Genomic DNA, 26,366 nt, shown 5'->3' on the forward strand with positions numbered 1-26,366 from the left:
TGCATGTTTGTTGCTAGAATTGGTCCACAGATGCATTCCAAAAATTCAGTGAACAAAGTATCTTTCCCTTAAATTATTTACATATCTACACATACCATGAAAATTAAACATGCTTTATCCTGTACTGTGAGAGTAGCTCAAGCATGCATATTTATGATCTGGTTAATATTTAAATAGGATGTATTAAAACAAGTGCCTGCTTATACACATGGCATGTCTGCAACTCTCAAATGGCTGCGCACTGGAATTGCTTTCCATGCAGATCTTGCATTCAGTGCTGCCTCTCTTTATGCCCTAAAGAATTCTGTTTGCTTTCCTTATTAATCTTGGTGATATTGATCAGTGCATGAGAAGCTTTGGAAAATTTTAGACATTGTTTCTAAATTTTATCTTTTGTTCATAGCCCACCCCCATTTTTCTGTGCTAAGCTGAAGAGATCTGCACCTATCTCCTATCTCATAACACACAATGCTTGTCTCATGCTCAAAATGTGCTTGGCAGTCTTAGAAAGATGAAGTTGGCGAGGCCTGCAGAGTCTGTGAACCACCAGATGAAGGTCCTATCTGCACTACACAGTTAAGGCAGTAACATTATACCACTTTAAAGAGTCATGGCTCCTCCCAAAGAATCCTAGGAACTTGAGTTTGTTAAGGGTTCTGCTATTTGTTAGGAGGCCCCTATCTCCCTTACTTGGCTTAGGCTCCAATACTTTGGCCACATCATGACTCCCTGGAAAATACCCTGATGTTGGGAAAGATTGAGGACACAAGGAGAAGGGGACAACAGAGGACGAGACGGTTGGACAGTGTTCTCGAACCAATATGGGTTTGACCAAACTGTGGGAGGCAGTGGAAGACAGTCCATGGGGTATTTTGTGATGTTTGTTTTGTAATGAAAAATAAATAAACACATTCATATTACTAAAACTGACCAAAACTAAACACAAGACTTGTTAAAAGTGGTGGTGAAATACCTGCTTTAGATCTTCAGGAAATATTTTTTCAATGTATGACGTCTCCTGGCCTCCATGGATGGTGTTCCATTGCATGATGGTAATAAATTATTTGGCTATAAGTCTAGGAAGTTTTGCCTCTTATTTGTGAAAGAGGTATGATTATGAAAGCAGCACAAACTCCCCATCATTGTTTAGGATAAATACCGACTTAGCAGCCCCCCAAGAACTATGAAAAAAAAAGCATTCATTTTGTTATTTGTTATTTAAACATGACTGTCAACATGGCTGCTCTGTACATCAAATTAATAGATTTCCCACCATGGTGTTTTACCCTGTGGTCTACTTAGCAATGAAGGAAGAAAACAATAATTGCTGTCTTAAATTCCTCCCACCCTCTTAGCTTGTAGAGTCAATATTAGGCCTTTAAGGTCTGATTCTCTACCTGTTTAGATGAGAATATGTAAAGATAGTATGGATAATATTATTGTATCTTTATTTGTTCTCAGCTGACTGTTACTCTCATTTGAATAGGAATATAGGTTATAGGAATATAACTCTGACTTATACTAAGTCAGAGTTTTGACCTAGCTATCTCAGTATTATGTGCACTGACTGGTGGTGGTTTTCCAGAACTTCAGACAGAGGACATTCACGGTCCTACCTGGAGATACTGGGAATTGAACCCAAGACCTTCTGCATGCAAATCAGATGCTATACTGAAGCATGGGTTTTTGCATGTAGTTCTTCACAGCTTGCTCTTCACATATGGGAAGCTGTCTTAGAAGAGAGTAGCTGCCCATCTAGACTAGAATTATCTACTCTGATATGTAGGTGGTCCCAAATCATTCCCAGAAAAAGAGGAGCCATATTTTTATTTGTGTGTGTGTGTGTGTGTGTACTAATTTATGGACCAGATTAAACTACCTTATTCCACTAGCAGAAACCAGTGAAAGGACTCTCATTGGTACAGTGGGGTTCTCCCCACACATCCCTCAGATTTTCTCTGGGTTGTTTGGGGATTTCCCAGAACAGAGGGAGAAAATGCTTTCTCCGTGGGAACTATCTCCTTAGTGCTACATTGAATTCCACATTGAATGTCTTGGAGCCAATTCAGAAAGAGCTTAAACAGAATGTGACAGTCTTTCCGACTATAGCCAAGCATCCTGTCTGCCAGCTTAGGCTATTGCCCAGGTGTTAATTGCTGACGCATAAGTTCAAGGCACTTATTCACCCTTCTTAGGGCTCTTTAACTTTAAACTGGAGTAGGACTGAACAACCCTTCAAATGAAGGACTCTCAGTAGCAAGAACTCCTTAGGGTCTTAGGCAGAAGCCTTTCTCATCACTTGCTGCTACTTTAGGTGGAAACCTGGAGCCTTCTGCATACAATAGCATTTAGTCATAATGATCAAGTGGAACCTGCATCTTCAATGCCGATACACCTGAAGCAGGTAACCCTTTTTCAGTCTGAGGGCTGCATTCCTTTCCAGGCAGGGCCAGATATAGTGTCACATTCCCAATACCTGAAATATTCCATTGAATACCCGTTGCTGGAGAGCAAATGCTGTGTTAACAGTACTGAAGTGACCTCCCTGGGATGTAAGCATGGGCAGTGTACATGGAGGCCCTGGGTTGCCCAGACAATAAGACCCTTCCTGACACACTCGGACCAACTGATGTGGTCCAAATGAAAGCAGAGCAAAATGTTTTACACCAGTTGGCTGCAGGAGTTGGTAGAAGGAGGCATACGAGGTGCCTCCAATCATCTTAGGGACTCTACTCCATATTTGTATAGAATTTACTCCTTAACCTTATCTTACTTCGAAGATGTCCTGCCCAAGCAGATATCTTTTTGTCTTCTTAAGGCAACACTATGTTCTACCCCCACCCATAAAAATATATATATAGTCGATATTCATTAAAGGAGAAAATAAAGCATTGGAGTGAGACCTTATAATGCTTAGAGTAGACCCACTGAAACCATAACTCAATTTTAAGTAGCAGTATTTCCAATGGATCCACTCTAGGTACAACTAAACCTGGGTATATCCTATGGACTCAGTTACAGCAGAGGATTTAAGCTTGCTCTTCATCCTTAGTGGCCCTAGCCATGCTGAAACCAAGTTTGCATCCTGTGTTTCAAATTTTGATCTGCCCAAAGTGTGACACAGTGTTAAGGACTTAGATTACAGCGCTGGAGCTCTTTACAGAACATGAGCAAAATAAGTCCCTGCCTTCCAAGGAGCTTACAATATAATATACCCCTCCACGAAAACACATACCATTTTGCAAATACCTGTAATATGCTACTTGCCATTCCACTGGTAAATCCAGAGTTTAATGCTTTCTATCTGTCTTTCCCAGCAACTCAATAGTCAAACCAAGGAGGAAACAGCTCAACAGCATGCGATTTCTCACTGATCACCCCCATTCTAACAACAGCCTAGTAAGCTAATAATGTTTACACACTGAGAGAGAGATTGTATTTAAATGATAATGTATTTCAAGAACTGTCAGAAAATTGCTCAGTACCGTCTCCCAGTAGTGCCCCGAGCAAGCAAAGATTTGACAGAACAAATTATTAGAAAGTATGACAGTTCCAGATTCCTCTCCTTGCCCGCCCTCCCCAGTTTTCAGTGGGATTTTGGCAGTGACGTATATGAAGTCTTTTACTGAACCATCTGATACAAGCAATCACTCACCACAATTACTGGGGAGGCTCTTGCGATGCTCCCTTATTTGAAGACCCATCACAATAGATTAGGCAGGCTACCCAAACTGCCAAATGTTTCAGATGCTGTCAAATACAGTTACAACCCTCAAGAAGATGGAATTTAGGGTCTCCTGCTCCAAAAGGTAATGCACTTGTCCTGCAACTCCCGTTTGCTATGGTTTCCCCCAGAAACAATAAAAGTAGATGGCAAGTTAAAAAACAAACAAACCCAGAACAAACCAGAACAACAACAAAAAAAAACATTGGAAATTCTACTGACTTTCACGTGGTCTTAGAACAAACATCCACCAAGCTCGTGCTCTTCAGTTCCGGCACTTCAGCAGCCTTAGATTGTGCCTTCTGTATTATCAAATCTCTCACGGGGAGCCAAGAGTTCTGGGTGGACCAGTTTAGATCACTTATCGGAAAGACCTGAGCTGACCCCCCTCTCATACTATGCCTGGTGGATTCTACAGGCTTTGAGATTTCATGGAGAGATTATCCTGGGCATCACTAGCAGAAGGATCTGGGTACCAGAACCAGAGATACATCTATGCTGTGATGCACATTTGAATGTGTGGAACACAGAACCCTTTATACCAGTACAAACTATATCTCCATTTAACCTAGCACTGTCTATTCTTACTTACCATACAACTCTGGAGTCTCTGGCAGAGACATTGCCCATTACCTGAACCTTTTAACTGAGGATACCAGTAGGGTTGCCACCTTGGCCCTAGAAAAATGGGATCACCATGCTATTTAACAAAAGTGTCCGCTGTCTCATTTGGACTTAAAATGGGATGTCTCCCCCCCCCCATATTTGAGCTTGGCTGGCCCAAAATGGCGGTTGCATCGCTGTTGGTGCAGCTGATGAGGAGCCTGGTCCAGCATGAGAGAGAAGGGGCAAGGGGCGACCTCCTCTTCCTCCCTCGGTCCTCCTTCCTTCCCTCTCACTGGTTCTCCTCCTCAGCTAGCTTCTGCCCATTGGTCTAGCATGGTGTGGGTCTGCCACTGCTTGGCCCCCTCCACCACCCTGACCTGACTTCTCCTTCATCATCTCTCCTCCTCCTTCACACTCAAGTATCTTCCAATGCTAGCAAAGGAGAGAGTTAGGAGCTGCAGCTCAAGTTGCCTATAGGAGCTGGCTATCTACCCCTGGACCCTGCTCGTCTACATGAGTCGAGGGGAAGAGTGGGACCAGGGTGGTGAGGAAGCCGGGAGGCAGGGATTGGGTGTCATGAGAATGTGTGTGCCCCCCCCCCCAGTTCCCACCCCTTTATTTTGCCTGACCTGTCCCTTATTTTACCCGACCAAAGGTGGCAACCCTAGATACCAGTGGTCACAACTGAGACTTTCTGCATGCAGAACATGTGCTCTGCCACAGAGTTATGGACCTTCTGCAAAAGCTACACTGCGCAAGGGCATTTGCAAGGTGGGACATGGTAGAGACAAAGAGGTTTGCATGGGTTGGGGGTCCATTGCGGCATCCTTTGGTCATTCATCAACCATGGAGCAAGAATGCTGAACAACTGTATGTAGCCCCCTCTGTCCTGCTACTGGCATTCCCTAGTAGCAAAGTCAAGTTTAGATGGAGCAGAATTTCTGCCTTTCTTGACTCAGAGAGTACAGTTTTAGATGGCAGCACACTCTTTGCTGTAGCCAGTCTACATGTCTACAGCTACAGGTCAATTAAAATACACACCACTAGGAAAATAGGAAGTTGTCTTATATCAGGTCTAGTCCAGTTTTGTGTACTGTGTGACAGTGATTCTTCTAAGTCTAAGGAACCACTTGCACAGAAAGCACATGCATTACCTGTGAGCCATGTCCACTGCCATCCACCTATGCAGGAGGATGTGCTGATAGGCCTATATTACAAAGTGAATCAGGGCACACTTCCCAAACAACTGCTAGCAACTGAGCTGTGCATATGAATGTGTGTGTGTGTGTGTGTGTATTGGGGCCTAAACATCTCTATTACATTTTATGGATTTAAAGACCTCGGGCAGTAATTACAACACTTCTTTAATTTCTTAGTCTGGGAAAGATATCCTCATAGGGCATTAACAGCACAAAAAAGATGAAACAGATGTTCTGACTGTGGCTGTATCTGCCCAAAACACAAACTGTCTTTGCTTTTTTTGGTGAAACTGTAAGGCAATTATATTTTTATAGATATTTACAAAATCAGACCAAGTTCTCTTCTCCAGCTAAAAGAAAAAGCGGAGTAGCTCCAAGCCAGTTTTTTTTTTCCTATCTGAAATCTGTGGGTAGTCAAAGCTATTTGAATACCTAGCCTGCGGTTTCCAAGCAGCAACTAATTTTGGAGCTCACGATACTGTCTTGGATTAGATAAGAGCAGTCTTTTTTTGTGTGTGATGGTGCCCAGTGGTATACTGTACCCTTGCCTTTCTCTCAATCACCCTTGGCATTGTTATCAAGATATGAGTACCAGCACCTCATTTTTAGCAAAAGGTTGGGAAAAGGCACTACAGTGAACTTTACATTGGTATCTGAGTGTGTATCTCAGCAATTTGTTTTAGAGAGCCTGGCTTTGAGATGTCTTTTAGTTCCTCTAAATTTAACATAATCTGTACTAAAAGGTGCATACAAAGCAAGTGACAGGATTATTCCTCCCTGCTCCCCACCATATACCATGGATGGGAAATCTCAGGCCTCGGGGCAAAATGTGGTCTTGTGACTCCCCAGGCCACACACCTTTCACCAGCCCTGCTTTGCATTCTCCTCAAATGTTTTTGCCTGGATGGAATATGTCATTAAACTCTGATAATGCCTCTTGTTTGCCTGGATGGTAGATATAGAGGGGCATGTGACCAGAGACGTACTAAGCCGCTTGGCTGCCGGGGGCGGCAAGACAAGAGGCACCCCCCCTGGGGTGGGGCCTCGCTCCGTAGTGTATGCGTCATGACGTTATGATGTCATGACGCATGCACTACGGAACGCAGCCTGGTCAGACATGCACAGTCCACCCAGACTCCCAAGACGCCGCCTGGCCCCCCTTCCATGCGGCAGCTGCTCACGTGGAAGGGCTGCCGGACGGTGGTTTGGGAGTTGCACTCATGCGGGGTGGCTGGGTGGTGCAGAGTGTCACCCTCCCCAGGCTGGAACCCGGGGCGCCCAGCCCCCAACACCCTGCCCTTGCAACACCACTGCATGTGACTGCAGGTAGAAACTAGCCTACACTGCAAAAGTAAAATTTACTGTTATTGCTCCAACAACGTTTGCCTCTGGCCATGCCTACCACCACTGACTTGTGGGTCATAAAACTGCTGTGCAGAATAGAATACAGCCTCCCCGCCCCCCCAGATAAAAGAGTGATGTGCTGGTTATTTTAGTCCCCACCCAAAGGCTTTTGTTATCAGCCCACAAGAAACCCCCAAACCCCAAAGCTGAAAAGCTTCACTCTATCAAAACTCAACTCTTTAATTCTTGATGGTGGTACACAAATCGTCACTTTGGCCTTATATAAAGAGGCAGCAGAATTGCAAATCAGTACAGAGCTGGAATAGAGGGTAGTTTTTGTTTTTGTTTGGTCCATGCTTTTCAGTAAACCAAGCTCCTGGACTAATGAATAGATAAGAAAATCACTCAGGTTTTTTTCCCCCAAATTTTGTGATACAATTCTCACCTAATCAAATTGTGCCAAAGTGTGTTAGAATTATTTATTTAATTAAAAATATTTTATGTATACCCAGTGCTTTTTTTCTGGGGGTACGCAGGGGTATGCATACCCCTAAACATTTTGTGAATCTAAGTTTGGCCTCGTTGAGGGGCAGTTTTTCAATATGAGTAGGAAAATGAGAGTACCCTAAAACATTTTTTAAAGAAGAAAAAAAGCACTGCGTATACCACTGAAAGCCAAAATAGACTTCTAAGCAGCTTACAGGTATAAAAACCAGTTACACAGACATGGAAATATAAACATCCACAGTTAAGACACACAATACAACAATCCCATTTTAAGATATAAAAATAAACTTGAGCATAAAATAGGAATAAGGTATGCTTAGAAACATGTAATACATATTGAAACACGTATTTAAATATGAAATTTCATATGGATTCAAACATGTATTTAAGTATGGATTTTCATATGGAGACACATGCACGCACACGCACACACACACACACACACACACACACACACTGTGTAAATATATCTCTCTACACACACACACACACACACACAGAGGGGGGAGTACACAAACTCTCTCTCTCTCTCTCTCTCTCTCTCTCTCTGTGTGTGTGTGTGTGTGTAGAGATATATATATATATACACACAGTATGTGTGTGTGTGTGTGTATCTCCACATGCATACAAATACATCACATTAAAAAAAAACATGAGAAGAACCCTGCTGGATCAGACCACAGCCTCATTTGGCCCAGCATCACAGTGGCCAATCAGATGCCCATGGGAAGCCTGCCAGAAAAACCCGAGCATCACAGCACTCTCCCCACTGCTTCCAACAGTGGAAGTGGAAAATAGCCATTGTGACGAGGAACCATTGGTAACCTTGCGCTCCATGAATTTATCCAATTCTCTTTTAAAGCCATCCAAGTTGGTGACCACCACTGACTCTTGTGTGATAGCAGTGTGAAGAAGTACTTTCTTCTGCCTCTCCTAAATCTTCCAACATTCAGCTTCACTGCTTGCCCACGAGTTGTAGTGTTACGAGAGAGGAATAATTTCCTGTCTCTATCCACTTTCTTCATGATAGGCATAATTCTATACACCTCCATCAACTCGTCTCTTACCTGTCCTTTCTCTAAACTAAAAAAAAACCCTAAATGTAACCTTTCCTCACAGGGGAGCAATTCCATCTCCTTGAATAATGCAGAAATGGGATGGAATGGGTTTTTGATTGGGCACCTGTAATATGGACCCTGGTCCAAAATGTACTGCTCTGCCCATCCTTTGTGTGCAGAAAGCAATTAGTTTGAGATAAGGAGGAGCATAGAGATATAAACTCCAGCTGGATTTCTAAGAAGGGGAAGCTAGCATCTCTCCCTCTTGACATCGCAGGTTCTTTACGCAGGTTTCTCTGTGATTATTTCTTTTTCTCTTTTGGTACTTGGGATTATTCAGTTAAATGAGCTGCCCCCTCACTATGCAGCCTGAAGTGGTATAATCCAGACACAGTGTCACTACCTCATTTGCCATTTGTGAGAACCAGGCTTAGCATAACATTGTGATGGGTTGCAATCATGGCTCAATCACACTGCTTTTTCAAAATGCTATTATTATTGGACCTCACGAATATTTGCTTAGTGAAAATAAATATTACTTCATTTATGCTGCTTCATGTATTTAGCAACTTAAGTACTAGGATCTAGGTTTCACCTCCCCACACCACAGAGTCACAGCAAGAACTAAGGAAGAGGACTAAGAATCCTCAGCCCCCAAGGTGGCTTATTTTGACAGATCAGGTCCTCCATTAAAAGAGGGCACGTGTTGCGGTGCGACCGGCAACCTGACCCAGTGTTGTGGGGGTAATTGGAAATCAAGGCCACAATCCCTGATAGGTCAGTCCCGTGTTGCTGGGGTGAAATCTGGCCAGTGGGGCGTCGTAAAATACAGCAACACAGGACCTATTTATGCCCATGTGAGGCTGCTGAGCTTCCTCTTTGGGGCCTTTCGCATTAGAACACCCACCCACCTCTCCTTATATTTAGGGCTTGACCTTGACCTTGCCGTCGTGTGTAATCTGTCATTGGGGCAGGGGCACGGCAGGAATTTTCCCCACTTGGCTGATTGGCTGGTGCCATTTGGGTTTCGCCTGCTGCGTAGCAAATAGTCACAACTTGTAAGTTGCGGATAGGCTCTGGTTCAGGTGATAGGCGTGGCATGCGATGTGGCCACGCCTATGCAAATGCAGGATATTCTGGTACAGGAATCCAGGGACTCATTGGTTTGTCAGTCCCCGAAAGGGGTCCAGCCGGTGCCTGAGTCCCGAGGACATCAGGACAGCTGATAGGTACCCCTACCAGGAGCTGTCCCTGGTGTTCATCCTTGTCTGACCTACGAACATGGCTCTGGGACAGTTCTGCCTGCAAGGGTGCAGGGAGATAGTCGAACCAGAACCTATGCAATCACTCACTTGGTTGTAATCAATAAAGTTGTGGCCTAAATTCTGCCATAAACCAAACCAAATATCTGTCTCTTGTGTGAATTTATTTGGGGAGGGTTAAAGGTCTAAACACGCAACTGAGAGTTAGCTTTAAAACCTTTGGCATGCTGGTGCAACCTAGGCCAGATCTGGCTAGGGATCTGCCTGTTGCCAACACATATCTAACTGTTATTTATTTATTTATTCTTTGCATTCTTTATTGCATTTATACCCCAATTTTGTCTCCAGGGAGCTCAGCACGGTGCACATGGTGTTCTCCCCTGGCTCATTTAATCCCCACACAAACCTGTGAGGTAGGTTAGACTGAGAGCCAATAATTGTCCCAACGTCACCCAGTGAGCTTCATGGCCAAGTAGGGATTTAAACCCAAGATATGAACTCTAGTACAACACAATACCATGCTAGCTCTCAGATCATTAAATGATCCAGGAAAGAAACTGCTTAGCCATCATGATGATTAAGCAGTATACAAATTCTGTTAGATTAAATACCTTGCGTGTAGGAGCAGAAAGAGAAAAGTGCAGGGAGTTCAAAGGGATTGTCTTACCTCTTTCTGTGTCATAGAGGTACACAAACTTCTCCCAGTTGTAGTAAGTCAGGAGGCTCAAGATGGCTCCCTTCAGAGCTGGGCGCATTTGAATGACAAATTGCACATCAGCATCAGTTGGGAAACTGGGAGTGATGAAAGATGTGTGCAGTGCCCCACAGAAAGACGTCAGTGTGTTCATCGACATCTGGTCGTAGAATCCAAAGATGGCATACACTCCCCTGGAAAACTGCGAACAGACTAAGAGACAAAAGAACAAAGCTGTTACAAATCAGGGATGGGCAAGGATGGATGACAGTGTATGAGAAACATGAAGAAGTTTCAGTGATGCTTATAACAATTATCTTCACTAACAAGGCAAGTTGCAAAGATGATTGCTGTTTGCTTTGCTTTCAGACCAAGAAGAAAATTCAGTTTTAGAATGGAGTGACTCATAAGCTTGGTTCACTAGAATTCTTCTATTGCTAATTTTACATTTAAAAAAGCAAAAACAATAATAATTATGTTTCAAAACAGATAACTGAAACTTACGAACCCTTAGCATTTGATATCTATGAAGACCTCATTCTATGCATCTGTTTTTGAAAATCTGTTTTGTGTCATCTGAAAGACCCTTTACAGCTATAATCTTCATTGTATTTGGAAACCAACCATTTCCTAGTAATGATATATTTTACTGCCCAGGATTCATGGAGGAATAATTGCAAGGGATAGAGGCTACAACCTTTGCAGTAAATACACGATGCTGCATTCCCAAGTACCATCCCAAGAGCATTCATTATTTCAACAAATCATAATATTTAGAATCTCTGAAGCCTGCTAAAGTAATTTTAGAAGGGAAAAAAGATTATCCACAATAGCTCATTGACATAGAATCAGGGGTAACACCTTAAAGAGTACTTCTTGGGAAAGAGAAACTAAAACACATTTTTTCTCATCCTCACGAAACACACATGCAAAAATATAAAACTGGTTAGAAGAGGTTTTATTCTGGAGTGGTTACACACTGTGAATGAGTACAAAGCAAAAAGGGCATGTAGATATTAAGAAAAGGGCAGGTGCATTTGGATAAAAGAGTCGATCACCACCAGACACATTGAAGAAATAAAGAACACACTTTAAATGAAAAACAAAATGTTAAGAGCAGCCTCAGTAGCTGAAATGAAGATATAAAAGCACACAGAATACTACATTTGCTTCTTCCCCAAGATTGAAGAGAACTGTTACATCTTTTGCTAGATCTGTTAGATCTTTTGAAAGAAAGAAAGAGGATTTTTCAACATTGTAAACAAATAAACACCTAAACTAGCTTACAGGCAGATATAGTGTGTGTATGTGTGTGTGGGGAACGTTTGAGTGTTCATGTGTGGGAGGCGAGTAAGCACTATCATCTGCAAATAATAATTCGTGCAACCCATGGCTCTTTGTCACCCAATGGCAGTAGCTCAATGGTAAAAATGCATGTTATATATGCCCAAGAGTCCAGGCTTGGTCCTGAGAATTTACAGTTGAAGCACTCAAAAATTATTTGTAGAAATGGTTGATAGTCTTATAATTCTACAACGATTGGTGTTTCTGAATGCGCACAGCAGAGTAAAAGTCTTGCTTCTAACAATGGACCCAAGTGAGAAGAAGCTCTTGGGTAACTCCATGGATCTGAGCAAAAGCAAGCTGAGCTTGAATCATGGAGGCACTGTGGGTGAGTGGTTCTTCTGCCTGAGTTGCCTCCCCTGTCCCTGGGCCCTTTCTCTCCTTAAGGTGCAGTCTTACACAATAGCCTTCCTCTACCTGGTGACTTTCGAATGTTCGGAACTGCAACCTTCAACTAGCTAGACAACTTTACCTACCTAGGGATACGTCCCTTTTAACTCAACAGGAATTACCTCCAAGTAGACCTGCATGGGACTGCACTGCAAACCTCTCTAGATCTGACAACAATATTTGGGCCTTGTCTACCACACATACATACCAAACTGTAAGGAAGAGGATTCTCTCAGATGGTTGTTTTATAATATACTATATAAATAGAAGACTGTGATTGCTGCAGGGAACACATCTGGCTTACTTAGATGCTGATCAGAATTCATGCATGCAAATAAAAAGCAAATGGACTTTTGAGTTTAGAATGTGAAGAACATGGGGGGAAACCAGCAGGTACTAAAGACAGCATATTTGCAAGGCTATTCTTAAGGCAGGATAGCCATTGTGGTATTTGATCTCTCCCTTTACATGCAACGTACGCAAATTTCCCATCAATTCTACATATGCTTTAGTGCTGTTTGCATGAAGAAAAATGCAGAGCAACTCCCTGTCTGCTGCCCTTCCCTACTGCTTCCATGTAATTCAGGTAAACCTCCCCTCCCTCCCCTTTCCCCTCTCCCCACTGCCCAACAGCATCAATGCATTTTTCATCTCCATTTGAAATGTGGTCAGAACGGGAAGCTCATAAACAGGTTATTAAATAAGCAGTTTTGGTAAGTCGTGATGGAGCAAACAGCAATAAAATATTCTTTAAATAAATTCTGGCCTCAACAGGCTCATCTCCTTAATAATTATTGCTCTTTAGAAATGCTTTCCATTTTTATTCACTTAACACTGTAATATTTATTTCGGAGGATTTTTTTTTAAAGGACACTAATCATTTTTATTTTATTTTAGTCTTTCCAGTACAGGGAATTTCTCAGCAGAGTAGATTGTCCTTTTGACAGTGCAGTGAAGGACAGTACATTATTTAGAGTGCACAGAAGATCTCTCTCCTCTGTGCTGCAGTTGCTCGTACTGGAACAGATAGGAATATTTGCTAAGGATGACATGGGAAGAAGTAGGAGCAGGTCCAGGTACTCTGAGCCTAGCTAGGAACGTGTGAATCTGTCAATTTTGACTTCACTCAGCTTCTCAAGTTTTAAATTTAGATTTTCATATTTTAACATCAGTTTCTGAAACCTTTATGAAAATTTATCAGCATGTCAGTATGAATTTCTCCTAATATATACATTTTTGCAACACTATTTTGCCTAATATACTCCTTTTTTGCATAGCAGGTTTCCCTAATTCATTTTTGTATTTTGCAAATATATGCATTTTTATGCATGCTTTACCCCAGTATAGGTATTTTTGGGGTACAAATTGCCTGGCTGGAGAACTGCACTATAACAATGGGCTTTGTGGGCTTGTCTCTCTGTCTGAATCTGGTGGAATTCTAAAAACACCCCAGCACAAACTGAAGACATCACATTTACAAGGCTATTTTTAGTGTAGGATAACCATGGCAGCATTTGATCCCACTGTTTAACCCTAGTGTACCTACAGATCCCATTGATTTTGCATGCTTTAGTTCCACTTGCATGAAGCAAAACACAGAGCGACTCTCTAATGATCTGCATGCTGGTTATCTAACATGGATATTTTTCTGCCCCGCGTTTCTGTGTTGTGGTTAGCCGTTTGCAGAAATGGACTTGCAAAGTAAATGGAACTGAATTCTACACCGCAATGCAGAACCCTCAAGGAGCACTAAACCTATCATTATCTGCTCCTTTTAACCTCAGAAATCAGTGATTGAACCTAGCACCTTCTGCATGCAAAGCAATGATCTTTGGATTTAAAGGGGTAGTGGCTATGTGGCCAAAGCAGTTTTTAACATGCTAATAATAAATAATTATAATAAGTATGACAGTGTATTTACTCAACCACCACCACCAATACATTTATTGTGCTATTAAAATAAAGCCTATAAACAGCAACAAAGATAGCAGTTCCCTGTCCTGAGGGGCTTACAGTCTACACCTCAACATGGAAGACACAGCAAGACTCCACTCCTACATACATTTATGAAGGAGTAAATCCCACTGTATAAGTGATCAGCAATTATGACTGCACCATGCCCTTTGGCAAGCTACGTGTTCTACTAGTGCACAAGAGCCTGCAGAGCTTAGGTATGTGATGACCAGAGATAGAACATTATCTGTGGAATACCAGAGAGAGAGAGAGAGAGAGAGAGAGAGAGAGAGAGAGAGAGAGAGAGAGAGAGAGAGGAGAGAGAGATTCATTTGCTGCTACCATTTTCTCTTTGGACATCAGATGGAAACAGTAGTGGAGGCAGTGGTGGACGCAGAGTCATTGGCAGGCTGAGCCAACTAATTCCAGTTTCATCTCCATCCTCCTCCCTTTTGAGTTCTGTAGCGACGACATTGAGACTAAGGAGGTGGTAAGCTGACAGTCCTTGAACTTGTCAGAAAGAAAGCAGGGAGATGGCTGAGAACAAGTTGAGTTTGGTTGGTCAGTGCCCCATTCACCCTAATGGACTACCCTCTGTTGCTGCATTTCTGTTTTTGTTCTTCTTTTCTTCTCTAGGGGGGGCATTTTATGAGCATCCTTCTTATTCAGAACTGAAAGGTTAAGAAAAGGGTGGCAGAGAAATGGAGCAACAAATGTGGATTCAGGGAAGACTTTTTTCAGTATGTTGGCAATGCCGCCATTTCTAGAAATGGCATTATGTAAGACAGAAGGAGGCAAAATGGCATGGGCGGGGAACCTACAGCCCACCAGATGTTGTGGGACTCCAACTCTCAGCAGCCCTAGCCAGCATGGCCAATGGTCAAGGATGATGGGAGTTGAAGTCCAACAAGGCATCCAGTTCCCCCTCCCTGTAGTAATAATAATAGCTGCATAATAGAGAGAAGACTCCACATACTGCTGTTCCATTTGTACTATATGATTGCCTGGATTCTTTGGAGAGGGAGTTGCTTTTGAAATCCTCATTCTAAGCTGCCTGGCCGGGGGGGGGGGGGTGCATTGCGACAGAATAGCAAGAGCTATTTTCAATAGAGTGCAGGACAAAAAGAGATGTGCTTACATTTGTGACCCAGTATTTGTTTGCTGCTTCATTTCTGAGCTCAGTTCACAAAGCCAAAAATTGTGTAGACGTTGAGCCATGATGCAGCCTTTATTTGAGCAGATTGCCTAGGAAGCTAAACATTATGCAGAAGGGTTTTTTTTTGGGGGGGGGGGTGGGGAAAGAAAAACTCAAGCATGAAATTGGCACTTTAGGCTGCAGCCTGCCAGATTTGAACAAAAGCCCTCCAAACTCCCTCCCTCTGCTAGATCCTCTCTGATTTAAATAACTCAGGGATACCTCACTCATTTTAAAAGCAGTATCTTCATTTTGCTCACTTAAGTCAGGGGTTCCCAAAGTGTGGGTCTATAAACCACCAGTGAGCTTCAGGTGGTCTGTGGAGGTAGTGGAGGGTGAGAAGAGGTTCTGCCTTCTCATCCTCAGAGGAGTAAAGCTGGACAAAAGTCCCAAGCTGCTAAAACAGGCTGTCAAGGCACTTGAAAGGAGTGGAGATTCAGTACATAGGAATGGCGGAAGCAGTAAGAAAGGGGGGGGGGATAGCTAAAAAAAAAAGACCACTGCAATTCTGAAACAACAGGGAGCAAAATCATTAAGTGCTTTGTAAAGACTCTCAGCAATTTTCAAGCATTCCTTAGGGAATTTTTTGATAGGATCCACTGATGTAGGATATTCCAGGTAGCTGGGACACTTCCCCCCCTTAAAATCAGGGAAATACTTTAACTATAATTAATTATATAATCAACTGTAGTATTAATAGATGTTTGGGCATCATCAAAATGGAAAGGTTGCAGCATTTTAAAATAACATCAGAACAGGCAGTGTTGGAGTTTCTATATAAACACTGCAGCCATTTAATAACATTTCTTAAGGTCTGATAGCTTGTCCATTGTTTTAGCTTTAATACAGCCTGATAATTGATGGTCAAGGGACATTGCTCAGGGGTAGAGTGCATGCTTTGCATGTAGAAGCTCCCTGTTCAGTCTTTGGCATCTCCAGCTAAAACAATTTTTAAAAAGACCTTTAGCACCTTGGACAGCTCCTTCTGCTTGAGCAGAAAGTACTGCAGGTCTTAATTTACGGTAGGCTAGGGCTCAGAAGCTTCAGCCTATTGTCAGATCTTAATCCTGAAACAAACACATAGAGAACAGACAAGACAAGCCTTCAACAGCTTCAGAGGGCTGCGGCTCAGTGCTAGAACACTTGTCTGGCTTGCAGGTCCTGGGTTCAAACCCAAGCATCTCCTAGTAGGGCTGGAAACATGCCCTAAGACCCTGGAGTGCAGAAAATATTGACCTAGATGGACCTAAGTAAGTATAAAGTCACAGATATGAGGGATAGGAAGGGAGGGATGGGGTTTTTTCTGATAAAGTTTCCAGGCAGATCATTTCGGCATCTCTCCTTCTGGAAATCAAAAGCTGCATAGATGAACCAACAACAACATGGCTAGACATTCATGAAATAGAGGTTGGAAACAGAAAAGGTATTCATTAAAACAATAAATTATCCTATACTTCAGACAGGAAACATTCCCAGAGCAGATCCCAAATCACTGAAGAGAGAGAGAGTGAGAGGGTGTGTGTGAGAGAGCACTTACAATTTTAAAAATACATGACACAAAAGGGAGATGCTTTGGGTGGGAGGTAAGGGAGGAAATAAGCAAACTCAGGTTCAAGCTGTTAGTTTCAAGTTGTTCTAATGACCAGCTGGGATAGAAAAGGACTCTTTGGTCACTCTTTGCTAATTGGTTGCTCATTCTGAAAGTGAGAGGCCGCATTTTTTTTTGAACTCATACAAGACAACAAGAGTTTCCCTGCCAGTTCAAGACAGGTCACAGGCAGAACTCCTCAATATATTTTAATTGTCTGTAGAGTCATGCCTGGATTTTTAATACTCCGGCCCACACCTTTGAACACCACACATGCATTGATGCAGAGCATTTCCTTGCATGTTTAGTCACAGATAAGTATCACTGTGCTCAATCAAGTTTCACAAATAAGCAGAATGGGGCTTACTCCCATATATGTGGCAATAGGACCACTGCCTTAGATCATTCATAGCAACTGAAAAACGAGCATGAAAGCAGCAATAGGACACTGCCAGGCAAGTGTTTATTGGGGAAGCTTTTTTGATGATAGCTTTTTTTTTTTAAAGAGCATCTATACAACTTCATTGGAATCAGAATGCCTGCCCATATTCCTTTCTCTGTTTAATCTCGATTTATCTTTCCTCTGGAGAATGTAAGTACACAAACAAACAAACAAACCTCTGTGGTCAACAATGTACCTGCAATATCTCAATGACTTATTTGCAATTACCTGTTCAAGGAGGCTATTAGCTGCAATAGTCATGTTTTACCTCCAGTTGCGAGATTCACAAGTGGGGAGAGTGCTGTTGTGCTCACATCCTACTTGTTTGCTTCTCATCAGCATCAGGTTAGCCATGGTGAGAACAACAGATTTTTTTTTACTGTGTTCTTAAATTAAACCTGATATGGAAGCACCAATACATTTATGTGAAAGCAAGTCCACTGAACACAAAGGGGCTTACTTCTGCACAACATTGTCAAGTTTATAGCCCAGACCAAGGTGAGGTACCTACCATATGTCTGATTATTTCCCCATATAAACCTGTAAATGGAAAATGGACGTGCTGAGGGGGTGGGGGGAAGAGAGAGAGAATCCTTTGCTTAACATGCTAAGTTTTCTATTTGCATAGTGTTGTTTTCAATATGGGGAAAACATGCAGAATATCACCTTTGCTCTAGCTTACTGTCAGATTTAATATAAAATTAAAGGAAGCATCATTTTTGCCTTGAGCTCACAAACCTATTCTCTTTGTTTTTTTTCAAAAAACAAAGCCAACAGCCCACATTACTTATTCTGTTCTTAAAAAACAACCATGCAGAGTCCAGCATTTTAGCAGGACATTCCTTGACAAAGGAATATTTAACAAATTGTCTTCACTGGATATGAGGGCAATTTGTGCCTAGCAGTGGCTAGTGCCCATTGGGTGAAAGGCAAAGACACCACCAGTAGGGGGTGCCAGAAGCAATGACAGGTAGGGGCATCTACCATCTACCATCTCAGGACTATTTAATTGCTCATCTTCTAACATCGTGTACGCCATCAAATGCCAACAGTGCCCTTCAGCTCTCTATATTGGACAAACAGGCCAAACCCTACGCCAAAGGATAAATGGTCATAAATCTGATATCAGGAATCACAAGACAGAGAAAGGAGTAGGAGAACACTTCAGTCTCCCAGGACATTCTATACAAGATCTCAAAGTAGCTGTCTTACTGCAAAGGAATTTCAGAAATAGACTGGAAAGAGAAGTTGCTGAGTTGCAACTAATCACCAAACTTAAAACCATGGAGAGACCTGGTCTGAACAAAGACATTGGATTCTTATCTCATTATACATGACAAAGCTATCTTTAGCCATCTCACTCCTTGCTTTTTCCTGTAAGACCAATTGTAGTCGTTAACAGTCGTCAACAGGTTTTCCACACCTATCAGCCAATCACCCATTCCCACCACCCTTCTGAGTAATACCCCTCCCCACTCCCTCACTGGTGGGTCTGGTGTCTGGTGACTTCTGTTTCAGTATATCTGAAGAAGTGTGCATGCACACGAAAGCTCATACCAAGAACAAACTTAGTTGGTCTCTAAGGTGCTACTGGAAGGATTTTTTTTTTTAAATTTTTGTTTTGAGGTAGGGGCAACTCATTCTACATTTGTCTCCATCCTTCTCCATGGTGAGTTTTACAAGGCTGACACTGAGACTGAGAAAGAGGAAGCTGATAGGCAATGTGACCTTCTTGACTGTCTGTAAGTAACAAAGCAGAGCAGGTGAGGTTGTGTTAGAACAAAAGAAGCTGTCTTATCCTGAATCAGACCATTGCTCCATCTAGCTCAGTGTTGTCTACACTGATTGGCAGTGTCTCTCCAGCACAGTGGTACCTCGGGCTGCGCATTCAATTTGTTCCGGGGTGCTGTTCACACCCCGAACAGTGCGCAACCCGGGTGGCACTTCTGCGCATGCGTGAACCAAGCAGACATGCGCAGAAGCATCCACGCTCCGTGTTGCACTTCCGGGTTAGCGGAGTACGCAACCTGAACGTACACAACACAGAGCGTGCACAACCCGGGGTATGACTGTATTTCATAGGAGGGGCATTCCCAGCCCTACCTGGAGATGACGGGGCTTGAACCGGGACCTTGAGCTACAACCTAATAAACTGGCCTCCACTGCCCATGGGAGTTTTGCCAAAATCTAAAATGGAGGTCTAAAGTTTAAGGATCAGGGTAGATTAAAAAGCAACAGAAGATACAAGAACCCACCATGCTATTAATAGTGGGTTTTTTTGTGGGATGTTGCAACATGAACTAAAGATTTTATCTCAGGAATTTATGCTTAAATGCTAACCACTGAGAATTATCCTTATTATTTTGCTGGGTATTAATTAGAAGGGCTAGCAATTAGGAACTCGGCCAAATTTCAGGTAAGCAGGCAAGCTGATTAGGGTTTTAATAGCTAGGCCAGATTGTGGCAAAATGCTAGAGCCAGGGGTTACACAGCTACACCTAATTTTCCATTCTGTTCAAGTACAACTTCCTTGCTGTCAAGCCAGGTTTCATTAATTCCCAAGGTCTCAAAAAGGAGAACAACCAGGCAAGTGGTTTTTTTTAAAAAAAATTGTTTTTTTTTTTTTTAAGGGGAGAGAACAGTATGCAGATTAATGTCTTCACCAACACACAAAGCTAGCTCAATATGTTGAAGATGAGTGTCAGCCAAAACTGGAGCCTGGCAGAAGCAGATCTCAGTGTCTAGTCACCATTGGGTGGATATTGTAGTGGGTTTGGGGGAAGGGTCATAGCCCAATGGCAGAACATCTGCTTTGCATGCAGGGGGTCCAAGGTTCAATCCACAACATCTTCAAGTAGAGCTGGGAAACATTTAACTGTTTTAAATGTATACTGCAGAAAAAGCCTCAGGCAGAGTTGTGCAAAGCACCTTTCCTTTTCTGGCTGTGTGTGTGGGTATGAGTGTGTAAAAGAGAAGTCACAGAAATTATCTCAGAAAAAAAGGTATTCTGAGAGTTTTATGCTATTCATTTGTTTGCTTGTTTTTCTCAAATGGGAAAAGAGAAAATAAAAGCTGAAATTCTCCTAATTTTGTGCCACTAGGCCAGACGAAATTTCTGTCAAGTGAAATGCTGCCTATTGCTTATTTATATACCAGGTGATCCCTCCTTCTTGGTTGTATTATTATTTTTGTTGTTGTTGCCCCAACTGCATTGTACACCATATGCTGGATCAATACTTTAAATAATAAGCAAACAGTTAAACAAGAATTTTATAGCATAAGGGAAGGAAAAAAATGAGAAAGAAAATAAAATCAATTGGCAGTGTAAGGCACCTGCTAGACTAATATACAACTGTAGGCTTATATCCATTAAAAGAATACTTAGAAGAATGCTGTGTGTCACATTCATGGATCAATTCTGGGATATCTATTGCAAGGGGCCATTTCCAGAGGGAGCTATCGTTTAACTTCACAGCTGCAAAGCAGCTGTTGGGCTCTAGTTTATGAAATGTACCTTGCCCAATGGCTTCTTTGCCGATGAACAGAAATTAGGACCTCTTTATGAAAGAAGAAACGTGTGTTATCATGAAGCAATTGAACAAGGAGGAGGACCACTAACCTAGGAGTTGTAGTCAAAGCTAGTCCTACCCAGAGTAGACCCACTAAAATCAAATGGCATGGTTAACTTAGGGCAATTAAATTTCTGTTAGTCAGCTGACCAGATCTTACAATCCCTGGTTAGTTTTCCAACAGATACTGCCAGCAATAATAATTTTGTAATATTGTTCTTCCACACTAAGCATCTACGAGAGCAGGGCAGGAGGAGAGAACCTGTGGCTTTTCTGATGCTGTTGGGTCCCCAAAGAATGCTGGGATGTTATGGGTGCTGAGAATTATAGTTCTGTGAAGGGCTAAACTACAATCCTCTGTATTATTTGAGGGAAAGCAGCAACTGTGGTATAAATGTGCATAAAATGTATGGTGTTGGGTGTAACCTGTCGCCCACAGCCGGCATGACTAACAATCAGGGGTGTTGGGACTTGTAGCACCAGCAACATCGAGAGGGCAGCAGGTTCCCCAGCTTTGCACTAGAATCAGAAGAAATCTGTCAAATCTGCAGGCTCTAAAAATGTGTACATACAATATCAAAAATAACCCCCTCACACATTTAGTCCAGAAAAGACAAGAAAGCAAAAATAAATAAATAAATAAATAAAGCACAAGAAGCAATATTTGTGATTGCATGTCTAGCCCTAGTGGAGGACAAAGGTTCAGTCTTTTGTGGGAATTGACCCATGAGTCTTCCCAAAGGTGAAGGGGGATGATCCAGATGCTGCATCAATTTTAGCCCTCAAAAGGGCCCTTCTTCTTCTTCTTCAACATAATAACACAGGGCAATTCATCATCTTTCAAAAACCAAAAACCAAACACATTCACAGGAAAAGAAAAAGATTTCTCAATGTAAATTATGCATAATCAGTATTTATCAAGCTCAGTTAATTGACACATAACAAAAGAGATGTGTAATGCGCACACCAGAAACAGGGAGGGAAACTGAACAATGAGTATCTGATTGCACAGAGAAGGAGTCATTGCAGCTTTCAAAATGCATTTTGCATTTTCAGAAGAGGCAGAGGTCAAAATCTGATGGCCTGGGTGCACATGCGCAGAGCAGGATTCAAATCCCAGTTCAGACAAGATGTCCAGTGGTTGGCCTTAGGAAAGTCTCTCTCTCTCTCTCTCTCTCTCTCTCTCTCTCTCTCTCTCTCTCTCTGCCTCACTGAACCCAAATTGCTAGTGTGATCAGAGAAGTATGCAAGCAACTATAATGTAGTTAGCAGATAGATAGTTGGTCTTGGACTACAGTTCATATCTCTGTTCATTCAGTCATTCTCTATCACCCTATGGTACTTCACAGGGTATTGGGAAAAATCAAAGTGCACCAACTTGAGTTACAGGAAGGATAGAGCTAGCATGGTGTGGCAACACCCTGGAGGAACTTCTGTAAAGATCAACTGGCAAGAGTTTTCTGTGCCTTCTGCTTCCAAGTGGGCTTCAGGATCTGAGGCACAGGAGGGGAACAAGTGGTGCAAGGATTAAGATTGATTTAAATTCAGCACCGATTGCAAAACCCACTTGCATCACTTCCGCTTGGGAGTTCCAGATCAGAGCTCCCAGATAGGATGGAGCCAAGGCTTGCAATCAGAGCTGAATTGGCTGAAGGCAAGACCTGCTTTCAGCAGGAATATTGTCAACTGTAGCTTGAATTCAGTCCAGGGCAGCAAAGGAGGAATCAGGAGTGCATTGAGTATACTCCCAATTCTTCTTTTGAATTCTGACACCTGACATCATAGGATGCCTTGTGATTGATAGGTGAGAGGCTCTGCCCTGCAGAGAGTGAGTCAGTTCTGTATCTGTTCCCCACCCCTGCCCAAAAACATTTTTATGCTGTTGAAAGTATGCCGATATTTTCCTCTTTGTTTTTGGGTGGCTCCACTTTGCATGTAATTTTATTGGCACCTTGCATTTGGGATAGGTGGATGACTTACTTTTCAAAGCAGAAGTGTTAATAAGTGCCATATTTTTCGCTTCATAAGATGCACTTGAACATAAGATGCACCAAGTTTTTAGAGGAGGAAAGGGGGAAAGCCCTATTTTTTAGGATCAGCTCACAGTTGTGCAGCTTCTTTTGCAAAGAGGAAAAGCCCCATTTTTATGGGGTTGAACTCACAGTTCTGCAGATTCTTTAGGAAAGGAAAGGGAGCCGTTTCTACAGTTTTCAGACAGATAATCTAATCTGCCAGTCACATGTTGCTGGGGAAACAAACAGCCTCCTCTGCAGAACATTCAACAATGGAGGCCTGGGCAAGGGGGCGGGGCAGAAAGAGAGCCTTATCTCTCTCCCATTGCTTGCTGATCAGCTGTTCAGCAGCTTCCTTTCAACACCCCCTTCTCTCTTTGTAAAAACAAACAAACAAAAAACACGATCTGCTTTTGGCCCCTGGGCAATTCGCCTCCAGGGACCACCATTTGCTCCATAAGACACACAGACATTTCTACTTACTTTTTAGGAGGAAAAAAGTGTGTCTTATGGAGTGAAAAATACGGTACATGGAAAATAATACTGCAATAAAACCAGTCTTCCTTTTAATGCAAAAAGGTATTCCATGCAGATGAACCAGATGACAAATTCTAGCTTACCATTACCTCTTTGAATTTGAAAAAATATATAGAGGTTATTTTGCCCCAAACAGACTTACAAGCTGGTTGGACAGTTTTATTATTGATGCATCCTTGGCATCCTTCAAGTACCCATGGTTGGCAAAGTAGGATAATACAGTTTCACAGGCAGATTCAACAGATTAAGTAAAGTGTCTCTTAAAAAATGAGGAGTGACAAGAGACCTCATTTTCCAAGAAGTAGCAGTTCAAAGAACAGAAAAAGAGTGGATTTTGTTAAAGCTATTGTCAACTTTTTCATCTCCATGAACAAATCCATGCTACCGCATTCAGTGTTGTTATCACTCAGTACAAACCTTACCTTGGACAACAATGGCATTGGAAACAACGAACACAACTGAGCTTCATTTTTAAAAAGCGATTGTGAAAGAGACTGAAATGAATTCATTCTGATTGTAAGGAATGATAGATTCAGTTATATTCTAGCCTCCTTAGATCCCATCAACAGCAAGGAAGAAACACTGGATATTGCAAAACTTATATTTGGACATTGCTGGACTGGTATTGCATGGTAAGTACTGGTCGGTAGGATCAGACCTGGGAAAACTGGAGCAGACAGATAGAACTTGAGCAGGATTTAAGACTACAGCTCCCTCAACATAAGAGTCCTCCCAAAGTTATGTTTGCTGAGACAACAAGTGGGGTGGGCAGTATTGGGTGTGGGGATGGGGGTGGAGAATAGATGAAGGACTGAATACTTCACATACAGAGACACCACTTCTGTAAATATCCCCAAGCCATTTCCTCCCACACTTGCTCCACAATAAGTAGCCAGCCTGACATAGGGGAGATGAGTTAAACACAGCCTGGATAACATCTATACAGTACTGATGAGGGACAAGTGAAATATAATCTCTAATTATATACTGATTGTTCCAGAAGTAGCCTTTTCCCAGGACTGGGAATTCAGGACTGGACTGGAATTCAGAGGAGGAGGGCAAGATAAATATTTATAATATTCATTTTATTTTATTTTAAAAGATTGTGCTGCCTACATCATTGAACAGAAGGCTTCAGAACAAGACTGGCACTCTGGTATAGGTCTGCTAGGGCCATGCATGCTGCATGGCATCCACAGCCCCAGACACCCAGGATTGCAGGGCCAAGTAGGCACTCCTTGTGGCACCCTAGATGTTGCTGGATTTCAGCTCCCAGCATGGCCAGTAGTCAGTGAAGTTGGGAGGAGTAGTCCAAGAAAATCTGCATGGTCACAGGTTTCCCACTGTTGCCTTTGAATAGGGAGCGAAAGGATGTCCCTGATTATTAACAGCAAGGAAAGCAATCAGGAAGAATGCAATCAGAAGGCAATCAGTTCTCTCAAGAATGTAATCAAGCCAATATTGCAATAAGCCTTTGTAGCTCTATAATGCAGTTCATCCAGTGTGTGTGCGCACACACATGCGTACACTGCCACCAAGCTATGGCATTATCCCAGGCCTTGTTTTGCTTAGATGGGGCAAGATCATTATGCCCTTCTAAACTTTCTGTTTAGTTAGCAACATGTTTAAGGTGACATAATTGAAATGAAGAAAATCACAATCTGTACAGAGCACAGAGCACAAATAGAAATTTGGTGCAGTTAGCATGCTGCTGTGAATACTACCTTCTCAATCAGGGTAATATTATATTTTTCGTACCAAGGGACACATTTCCATCTGGGCAACCCTCCAGGGGCTACATGCCAGTGGTGGGTGGGGCCAGAGTCAAAAGTGGGCAGGAAAAAATGTTATTGTTACTCCTGTACTGTAGGCTAGTTTCCTCCCCGCCTCTTTATTCTCCATCTAGGCAGTCAAGAGACATTATTAGAGGACACATTCCAGCAAAGCAAAAACACTCACAGGAGGTGAGAAGCAAGGCTAGGGAGGACTGTGGCCTGGAAAGGGCTGGGGAGGTTCCCACCCCTGCGCTAAGTATTTATACAGGAATCTTTCAGTGGTGGCACCCCAGCCCTAGAATCTCCACCTCTCTGAGATATGGGTTGTACCAATTCCTATGAGCTTTCTGTGCCAGCTGAAGTTATTTGTCCAGCTTTTTTTTCCTGGCTATTAGTGCCTGGGCCTGATTTGATTGCTTGATGGAAGAGGATGGCGATTTTAGCTTTCCTTGCCCGATGCCCGAAGCTCTTGTTTCACTTTAAATGTACCCTGCCCTGGGATTGTCTCCTTGACAATGAAGGGCACATTAACATTATTTAAAATGTTTGAAAGTTCATTGGAGTTTGCTGTTTTTCCAGCCTTAAATCCCGTTCTCAACATTTCCACACCAGTATGTCCACACGACAATTCATCCTCATTTTAACACAAATTTCTTCTAATGTACCCATTTTGTATGTAATTTTGCTCAAAATACACATTTCTGCAAAGCAGTGTACCCTAATATAACGGACTTTTGCATGCTTTTTTTCACTAACATATTTATTTTTATCCACATTTTACTGTAGTGTGTTGATTCCTGTACACATTACTTGCCTGAAGAACAGCATTGCAAAATTCAGAGGCCAGCAAATTTCAGAGGGTGGCTGCGTTTTGGCTGGTGCACTGTTTCAGAAAGTGCAAGTCAGACAGCTTTGCCTTGAAATGTGCCATGACTTGAATTTCTCCCACATACAGTCATACCTTGGGTTGTGCTCGCTGCGGGTTGCGCGTTTTTGGGTTATGGACGCGCCGAACTCGGAAGTACCAGAACAGGTTACTTCCAGGTTTTGGTGCTCGCGTATGCACAGAAATGCTAAATTGCGCTTTGCACATGTGCAGAACCGCCGAATCATGACCTGCGCATGCGCAGATGCTGCTCTGCGGGTTGCAAGCACTGTGGGTTGCAA

At 42.5% G+C, this 26,366-nt stretch overlaps 1 protein-coding gene across 1 annotated transcript in view; it reads right to left on the minus strand.

Moving 5' to 3' along the window:
* The window catches only part of GRIA3 (glutamate ionotropic receptor AMPA type subunit 3), a 199,254-nt gene that overhangs the window by 141,415 nt on the left and 31,473 nt on the right, over positions 1 to 26,366 (minus strand). Inside the window, exon 3 of the mRNA XM_033138270.1 lies at positions 10,368 to 10,607. Within this exon, the coding sequence (XP_032994161.1) occupies positions 10,368 to 10,607 (240 nt within the window). The remainder of the gene's footprint in view (positions 1 to 10,367; positions 10,608 to 26,366) is intronic.

Source organism: Lacerta agilis, chromosome Z, assembly GCF_009819535.1.
Source record: "Lacerta agilis isolate rLacAgi1 chromosome Z, rLacAgi1.pri, whole genome shotgun sequence".
In the NCBI taxonomy this organism is placed as follows: Eukaryota; Metazoa; Chordata; class Lepidosauria; order Squamata; family Lacertidae; genus Lacerta; species Lacerta agilis.